A 9,777-nucleotide genomic window follows, 5' to 3' on the forward strand; every position below is an offset into this window, starting at 1 on the left:
TTGGAATGTCGATCTACGCTTCATCATGTAAACGTAGCAATATAGATGCATTCCATAGCCCATAGCCTTGAGCGCTGTACAGATAGATGTCTTGATAAGTGTATGTGCAGTGACTGGCTGATGTGGCGTTCTCATCTCTCTCTGTTCTCTTCCAGGTTCCTCAGTGAACAGGACGGGACACACAACTCTAGTGTGCTCCCCATTCCAGGAGGAGGCCTTCCACAAGCCGGTGAAACTCGCCCCCGTAAGACGCCAAGACACACTGGACACGAATCGTGAGCCAGAGCTCAGACAGACTCTACTGTCCAACGGACACACTCCCAGAGCCTCCCAGAGTGACAGCACCCCCCTCAGGAGCGCCAGCGACTAGCAGGCCCTCCCCACCCTGACACTAATAGACTCACTAGCCCTGAGTGGACTTGTTCTTTGCACTGGGAACTGCTACCTCAGAGAGGCCAAGATCTGATCCCCTCCCCTGTTTGGACTAACAGAGCGGGAGCTGGGAGGGGGGTGGCATCCAGAGGTTTGAAGGCAGAGCTTGTGTGGGTGGCGTCCAATTTGAGCGTATCAGATGTACATACTTAAAACCTTCCCCTGGGAGGTGTCAACCAATCCTAGCTCCAAATGTGACTTGCATTTGAAGCATGCAAATGTAGGGAATATTTTACAGTAATGTGTGAAAGAGAGCGAAAGAGATATATACCATGGGAAGATTAACTGTACATAAGAGTTTTCATATATATTATATAACTTTTACAAAGAGTATTTGAATTTATTCTGTGCATGACAAAGAACGGAGTGATGGTATTTTTTTCTCTTTTAAAAGCCTCTACTTACCAGCTTCAACTGCGGTGCCTTATTGCATGATCAAAGAAACCACAAACGGGACTCGTAGTATAGCAGAGATTTGTGAGAGCTATCGTACACTCTTTGTCATACCATGGAACACTTTATTGCACTTGAATGTTGTTTGACAAACGCAAATGCTGCCCGTCATGGCCTTAAACCATAACTCATATTTACTGGTATTTTATGAAGGAAGCTTTAATTTTTATTTATTTTGGTACGTGATATGGTAACACCTACGACAAGGAAGTGTTTGGGATATGAATCTACGTTTTTGATGTTTAAGCACTTTTGTACTCATCATAAATGACCTCTGGAAACACAGACTCGGTACATGTAACCCAATAGGAATCTAAGAAATCCAAGTCAGGAAATGCGACTCATTTCTGACATAGCCATGGAATGTCAAGTCTCTTCCACCTGTCAAGGTACTAACTACAGCGCCTTCAGAAAGTATTCATACCCTTTGACTTATTCCACGTTTTCTAACAGCCTGAATTCAAAATTGATTAAATATTTTTTCACCCATCTACACACAATTGCCCCATAATGACAGTGAAAACATGTTTTTAGAAATGTTTGCAAATTTTTGGAAAATTACTTTCAAACTGTAACTCGGCCACTCAGGACCATTCACTGTCTTCTTGGTAAACAACTCCAATGTAATTTGGCCTTTTGTTTTAAGTTATTGTCCTGCTGAAAGGTAAATTCATCTCCCAGTGTTTGGTGGAAATCAGACAGAACCAGGTTTTCCTCTCAAATTTTGCCTGTGCCTAGCTCCATTCCATTTCTTTTTTATCCTGAAATACTCCCCAGTCCTTAACGATTAAAGCATACCCATAACATGATGCAGCCACCACTATGCTTGAAAATATGGAGAGTGGTGCTCAGTAATGTGTTATATTGGATTTACCCCAAACATAACACTTTGTATTCAGGATAAAAAAGTTAATTGGTTTTCCACATTTCTTGCAGTATTACTGAAAACAGGATGCATGTTTTGGAATATTAAATATTCTTTACAGGGTTCCTTTTCACTCTGTCAGTTAGGTTAGTATTGAGGAGTAAGTACAATGTTGTTGATCCATCCTCAGTTTTCTCCCATCACAGCCATTAAACTCTGTTTTAATGTCGCCAGAGGGGTTTCCTTCCTCTCCGTCAACTGAGTTAGGAACGATGCCTGATACACCATCCCAAGTGTAATTAATAACTTAACAGTGGGATCTTTTTACCAATCTACCAATGGGTGCCCTTCTTTGTGAGGCATTGGAAAACCTCCCTGGTCTTTGTGGTTGAATCTGTGTTTGAAATTCACTGCTTGACTGAGGGACCTTACAGATAATTGTATGTGTGGATGAGATGAGGTATGTCATTCAAAAATCATTTTAAACACACAAGTCTATGCAACTTATGTGACTTGTTACTCCTGAACTTATTTAGGCTTGACAAAACAAAGGGGTTGAATACTTATTGACTCAAGACATTTCAACTTTTTATTTTTATGAATTTGTAAAAATGTCTAAAAACATATTTCCACTTTGACATTATGGGGTATTGTGTGTAGACCAGTGACAAAACATCAACATTTAATCAATTTTAAATTCAGGCTGTAACTCAACCAAATGTGAAAAAAGTCAAAGGCTGTGAATACTTTCCGAAAGCACTGTACCAACCAGGGGTAAGAACCACATTTCTGCTCCTTTTGTTTTGTTCTGAACAGAACCTTTTTTTTTCTTATTTTGTTTTTACTGTTCCGACCAACAAGAAATGTAGTTCTGAACCGGTTTGAACCCCAAAAAATACTGATTTTATATCGTTCCTTACTGTTCCCTTTTAAACATCTGATTTATTATTTTTTATTTACTCCAATATTAAATGACTTCAACAATTAGTGCGGATAGAGCAGCTTGCTATGGAGCGGGTAAGCTATAGTTTGTGTTTTTACCTTCATTGGACAGACGTGTAAGGCGCGAGATGCGACTGATTTTTTTGGTGTAGTGAGAGAGATCAGAGGAGACTTGGTTTGAAGCGCTGGGCATCTTGTTTGTTACATGCATTTATGTGAATTAGGCCACAAAATTAAACCTACGGAAGAGTGGCTTCTATGGAGGAACTTTGAATGTCTTTGAACTTCAGAGAGTTGGCTTAACGTTGGACCAGAGCTAGCTAGCTAACAAGCTGTGCAGAGTGGCACCAGAATTAAAATAAAAACATGTCTTGCCTATTTGTAGTTAATAAATCCAATGTGAAACGTGATAACTATAGTATCCTTAACTAACATTGAAAAAGTTAATACATTCTTCTCTAGTTAAAAATCTCTCTCCCTAATTTCTGAATCTTGCTTGTAATTTCTGTAGGCTATTCTTCGGAGGGGAGGGGTAGGTAGCCTACACGTGTGCACACACTGGTAAAGATTACCAGCTGACAGGCAGACACTGGAATAAGTTTCTGAGTGACAGAGTGAGGGCTTTGCATAGCTGCTTTGTTGCATTTCTTGCCGGAACGTAAAAGAACGTTATTAACCGATTCCCATGCTTTTAAAATAACGGTTCTGTTCAGGAACAGTGTAGATCACTTTTGTTCTGATACTGTTCCTTGAAAATGTTGTTTTCTGTTCTGTTCCCTGAACTAGTTCCAACACCTGCTACCAACAAGCTGCTGCACTTCAGTTGCCTTTTGGTTTAGGGACTAGATCCTCCACGGTGCCTCAACTCCATTTGTTTTCATTATTCTTCATTTGTCCAACTAAAGGTCCAGATCCTTTGAATACACATTTGTTATGAATGTGGTCCAATTCCTAGAATAATTTGTTATCCACCCTTCCATCCCAGTATGTTATCCTGTACCATGAACCTGCCACTCTGTAAAAGGGAATGTGGAATTCTTACCAGGAGGGCATTTTGAGACCGTTGTCATACTGTTTGATTGCTGTCATGTCTCACTGTTGTGTGTGTGTGTGTGCGCACACAGGGAATGGCCAGTATTTAGCCTTTGTCATCACATATATAATAATACTGATAATAATCATCATCATCATTATGATAATGGTACAAAAACATGTTTTATTATTGAGGAATTGTTGACTGGTACAAACTGAACACCTCTAAATTCTATCAACAGCTTACTGTTGGGAAACTTGTGAAATGTACCCCTTCCAACCTTTGGAGAAATGCCCCCTGTCTACAGGCCTGGGTAAACTGGGCTGACAAAACCAGATACTGTGAATGTCAGTTTAAACAGAATTACATGTTTGTAATGTATGCATATGTTTAGCCATTTTATAGGCTAATTGTCTGTAAGCACTTGTTTTGCTATTTCCTTATGAGAATATTCTTCAGAGAGCAGGAATTCTAGATGGTCAGTCAGAAGTTGTCAGTAAAGTGTCGGCCCACTATGTCAACACCTGAATGGATGCAGGGGTGATGTGCAGTAATTTATTGAAATAAAATGTCTGAAACCATTGTACCAATGTCAAAGCTTAAACATTGAAGTGTCTAATAAAATCACATTTTTGCTATTATATAAATGTGAAGTATGTTTTTCCATGTCTTTGTGGTTCAATAATGTGGTCTCAAATGGGCTAGGCAAAGCAAACGCATTGGTTTAGACTACTTTGTTAAAAGTATAGAGAACTCATTCATGTGTCTTCTGCCTCAATGTAAATAAACACAGCAAAAAAAGAAACGTCCCTTTTGCAGTACCCTGTCTTTAAAAGATAATTTATAAAAATCCAAATAACTTCACAGATCTTCATTGTAAAGCGTTTAAACACTGTTTCACATGCGTGTTCAATGAACATAAACAATTAATGAATATGCACATGTGGAACAGTCGTTAAGACACTAACAGCTTACAGACGGTAGGCAATTAAGGTCACGGTTATGAAAACTTAGGACACTAAAGAGGCCTTTCTACTGACTCTGGAAAAACTCCAAAAGAAAGATGCCCAGGGTCCCTGCTCATCTGTGTGAAAGTGCCTTAGGCATGCTGCAAGGAGGCATGCAGATGTGGCCAGGGAAATAAATTGAAATGTTCGTACTGTGAGACGCCTAAGACCGTACTACAGGGAGACAGGACGGACAGCTGACCGTCCTCGCAGTGGCAGACCATGTGTAACAACACCTGCACAGGATCGGTACATCCGAACGTCACACCTGCGGGACAGGTACAGAATGGCAACAACAACTGCCCGAGTTACACCAGGAACGTACAATCCCTCCATCAGTGCTCAGACTGTCCGCAATAGGCTGAGAGACGCTGGACTGAGGACTTGTAGGCCTGTTTTAAGGCAGGTCCCCACCAGACATCACCGGCAACAACGTCGCCTATGGGCACAAACCCACCGTCGCTGGACCAAGACAGGACTGGCAAAAAGTGCTCTTCACTGATGAGTCGCGGTTTTGTCTCACCAGGGGTGATGGTCGGATTCGCGTTTATCGTCGAAGGAATGAGCATTACACCGAGACCTGTACTCTGGAGCGGGATCGATTTGGAGGTGGAGGGTCCGTCATGGTCTTGGGCGATGACTGAGCTTGTTGTCATTGCAGGCAATCTCAACGCTGTGCACTACAGGGAAGACATCCTCCTCCCTCATGTGGTACCCTTCCTGCAGGCTCACCCTGACATGACTCTCCAGCATGACAATGCCACCAGCCATACTGCTCGTTCTGTGCGTTATATCCTGCAAGACAGGAATGTCAGTGTTCTGCCATGGCCAGCGAAGAGCCCGGATCTAAATCCCATTGAGCACGTCTGGGACCTGTTGGATCGGGGGGGTGGTGGCTAGGGCCATTCCCCCCAGAAATGTCTGGGAACTTGCAGGTGCCTTAGTGGAAGAGTGGGGTAACATCTCACAGAAAGAACTGGCAAATCTGGTGCAGTCCACAAGGAGGAGATGCACTGCGTTACTTAATGCAGCTGGTGGCCACACCAGATACTGACTGTTTCTTTTGATTTTGACCCCCTCCCCCCTTTGTTCAGGGACACATTATTCCATTTCTGTTAGTCACATGTCTGTGGAACTTGTTCAGTTTATGTCTCAGTTGTTGAATCTTGTTATGTTCATACAAATATTTACACATGTTAAGTTTGCTGAAAATAAACACAGTTGACAGTGAGAAGATGTTTCTTTTTTGGCTGAGTTTACATAGGAGGTCCATCTCTAAAGCCAAGGGAAATTCTAGGTCTAGTGAATGAAAGTCAAGTGTGAAGGAGGGTTAGTTGCTGGACAGAATGTGCATTCCAGGTGGATGTCCGTCAGTTGTTGACCGACAGCCTCCAGGACAGGAGTTGGTCCTCTGGTGCACCAATCAAATGCATGGCATTGTTCCCCAACAGCTTAGTGACAGGCTGTGTGAAAAAAACTCCCACCTGTGTAATATTCATCTCCCTCTTGCCCTCCCAGGCTTTATTGGTCTTTACGTTCCCTCCAACAGACATCTGAAGGACACAATCAAGATAAATAATAATGGTGTCTTTTTGTGGACAAAGCCTATGGGGAAATTTTGGGATAAATGCCCAAAATAAGGTCTGTAGGAGATCTTATATGTTTTGTCCTATGAGAAACTCTTCATCAGCTAATATCATTTTTTGTGAAATTTTAAGCATTTATGTAATTTAAAAAAGCACTTAAAGGCTTCCTATTTCATAAAGTGTTAACTGACTGTTAAGACCGCCTGTAGGGAGTAGGCCTGGCAGTGTGGAACCAGGACAACAACCTCTTCCTCAATGTGAGCAAGACAAAGGAGATGATCGTGACTACAGGAAAATGAGGGCAGAGCACACCCCCATTCACATCGACAGGGTTGTAGTAGAGTGGGTCGAGAGCTTCATGTTTCTTGGTGTCCACATCACTAAGGACCTATCATGGTCCAAACACACCAAGACAGTCATGAAGAGGGCAAGGCAACGCCTATTACGAGGCTGAAAAGATTTGGCATGGGTCCTCAGATCCTCAAAAAGTTCTACAGCTGCACCATCGAGAGCATCCTGACTGGTTGCATCACCGCTTGGTATGGCAACTGCTCGGCATCCGACCGCCAGGCGCTACAGAGGGTTGTGCGCACGGGCCAGTACATCACTGGGGCCCGAGCCATCCAGGAACTCTATACCAGGCGGTGTCAGAGGAACGCCCTAAAAATTGTCAAAGAATTCAGCCACCCAAGTCATAGACTGTTCTCTCTGCTATCACATGGCAAGTGGTACTGGAGCACCAAGTCTGGGACTAAAAGGCTCCTTAACAGTTTCTACCCCCAAGACTTAAGACTGCTGAACACTTCATCAAATGGCTACTAGAACTATTTACATTGGACCCCTTATTTTATTCGTATTTTTTGCACTCTTGCACAGGCTCAATGTTCACTCACTGGATTCTAACCACACACACTCACACATACACTGACGTTCCAACACACACACACACACACACACACACACACACACACACACACACACACACACACACACACACACACACACACACACACACACACACACACACACACACACACACACCTCTACCTACATGTACATATTACATGAATTACTATTTTTCCTTTAGTTTAGCAAACTTTTCTTATATTCTTTTTTAAAACTCTGCATTGTTGGTTAAGACCTCGTAAGTATGCAATTCACAGTAAGGGCTACACCTGTTGTATTCAGTGCATGTGACAAAAAAAAAACATTTTATTTGATATCTCATAGAACAAAACGGATATGGTTTTCGGACATTATTCCAAAACCGTATTCTTTGCCCATTCATTTTCCCCATAGGGATGGCGGAACGAACCAGAGTTAACTCATTTCCGGGTTTTACGACTACAGGCTGGTGACCTCTATGGGGTTTATTCACAAAACATGGCCCCGTTGTAAATGTACCACCTGTTTTTGGAAAAACAATTTTATTTTTATGCTTGCTCCATACTCTGGATGTTCACCAACACAATAGAGAGTTAAAGGTTGATATATATTCAGGATGACATAGAGTATTGACCAGTTTTTAAAACTGGGTAAAGCAGGTGGTCAATTGAATTGTGGTATACCTTTAATACAACCCATTCAATGAGAGCTGGCTAAAAGTCCATTATTGTAGTTTGTCCATCCATCTGCATTCATGTGATGACAGTTGTGGTGACACAAATCCTCTAGTAAATTAGTGTATAATCCACCAGAATCACAGGCCCTAGGCCTCGGGTCCCATCTAGCACCGATGACACAGCCTGCAGGCACCCTTGGTGTGGTTGAAAGAAACTTGAAGCATCCAGTTTCCAGGGGAAAAGCAGAGAAGAGGCGAAGCCTGAAAAGCTGGATGCCTCCAGTTTCTGCTAACCCCGCACAAGCAATTATTTTATGCCTGCTAATTTAGCCTGCAAGTGGATGAGCCCATTATGCTTCTCTAATAGGCTATTTCTGGGATGAATGGCTCCCTGGTAGCTTTTCAATGCAGGTGGTTATGTTCACCGTATCTCCATACTGAATAACAGAGGACCTTGGATGGTGAGGTCTGCCATTATTCTACCATTTAAAAACATGATTTCTATATACATTTACACACTATGAGGTTGGAATAATACTGTGAAATTGTTTGAAAAGACCACCTATTTCAGCCTGTTGTGGTGGGATGGAGTTTTGGACTGCCTGTGAAAACACCAGGCGGTAAATTAGTTAATAGACCTCTTGGGCCAATAACAGCTAGTTTTCCGTTTTTCCCTCCCACCCAGACCACTCCCAGACAGTCATAGATAAATTCTTGCTTGAGAAATTGCTCTTTGCTATGAAGCTAATTTTGTTTCTTTTTGACCATTTTAATTGAAAACAATCACAGTCAGGTACTTAATTGTGAGAGAAATTATTTGATATTGAGATAAAAATGGCTGCATTTTACCTTTAATTACCCAGCTTTAGACAATGAACTTCACCATCTGGAGACCTGGAGGAAGCGGTCACAAGGAACAAAAATAATCACAATAAGGTTCGTAGTATAAAAAGATGGCTTTTAGTACCATTTCCACTCACACGTGGTCATACAGTGTAGCTACTCTGGCTCGGAGGTGTACGTTTCTTTTGAAAGCGATCCGTGTTGTTAAATAACTGGAATTCAGGCAGTTAAACTCAATCTGCAGTGCACTGATGAGCAGGAATGCAGACCTCTGGGTAATGCGATCAGGGATGACTCGCCACAGGCACCAGGTGTTCCTCCTCGGGTCCCGGGGCCTGCAAGACGAGGGCCGGTTCAGGCTGGGACAGCACAGCACAGGGCCCTCCAGGGACAACCCTCTACTCTCCCATCTGCCCTCCCCTCTCCTCTCCCCAGGCAAAAGACAGGGCCTTTATAGCAGAGTGAGTTGGACCTTCTCATAGGCTCCCAGGAAGATAAATCCTCCCAGATTGATGGACGTGACTCGAGGTATACTGCCAGAAAACAGACTGAAAAGACAGACAGTTGCATCAGGGATTATGCACAGAGTAACATGCTATTTGTTTTAACTTGCTCCATGTTTCTCTGCTAACCTCTATGTTCTGAGAGAGCAGGGGCCTACTAAGATTATCTAGAATCAATTTTATGGAACAGAGAGGCAGCTGTAGAAGGTAGGAAACAGAAAGGATGTTTTGGAGTCAGTTTTGGAAGCTAGGGGACTGGAGAGGCTGTTGATGTTGTGGGGGTCAGGGGATGTGACAGGCCTTGAGAGAGACAGTCCATGAGAGTGCGCCAGTCTCTCAAGACCCTTTTCCACACAGCTGTTTTGTGGATTACTGCTGAACCCCTGCTGGAGCTCTCTCTCTCTGCATGACTGACGGCCAGTTGACATCCACACACGTCCCTCTACTGACCATCCGTACGGCCGTCCAGCAACAGCCCCCTCAACTGGCTCAGCTCACACATCCCGGATCAGCGCAAACATTCCTCTATCTCTTTTTCTCCCTCTTTCTCTC

At 42.9% G+C, this 9,777-nt stretch overlaps 1 protein-coding gene across 1 annotated transcript in view; it reads left to right on the top strand.

Annotated features, from left to right (window-relative positions):
- Positions 1-4,530, top strand: part of LOC129815107 (leucine-rich repeats and immunoglobulin-like domains protein 1) — a 49,625-nt gene extending 45,095 nt beyond the window's left edge. The window contains exon 18 of the mRNA XM_055868481.1: positions 156-4,530. Within this exon, the coding sequence (XP_055724456.1) occupies positions 156-370 (215 nt within the window). The 3' untranslated portion in view covers positions 371-4,530. The remainder of the gene's footprint in view (positions 1-155) is intronic.
- The last annotated feature ends 5,247 nt before the right edge of the window (positions 4,531-9,777 follow it).

Source organism: Salvelinus fontinalis, chromosome 18, assembly GCF_029448725.1.
Source record: "Salvelinus fontinalis isolate EN_2023a chromosome 18, ASM2944872v1, whole genome shotgun sequence".
NCBI classification, from domain to species: domain Eukaryota; kingdom Metazoa; phylum Chordata; class Actinopteri; order Salmoniformes; family Salmonidae; genus Salvelinus; species Salvelinus fontinalis.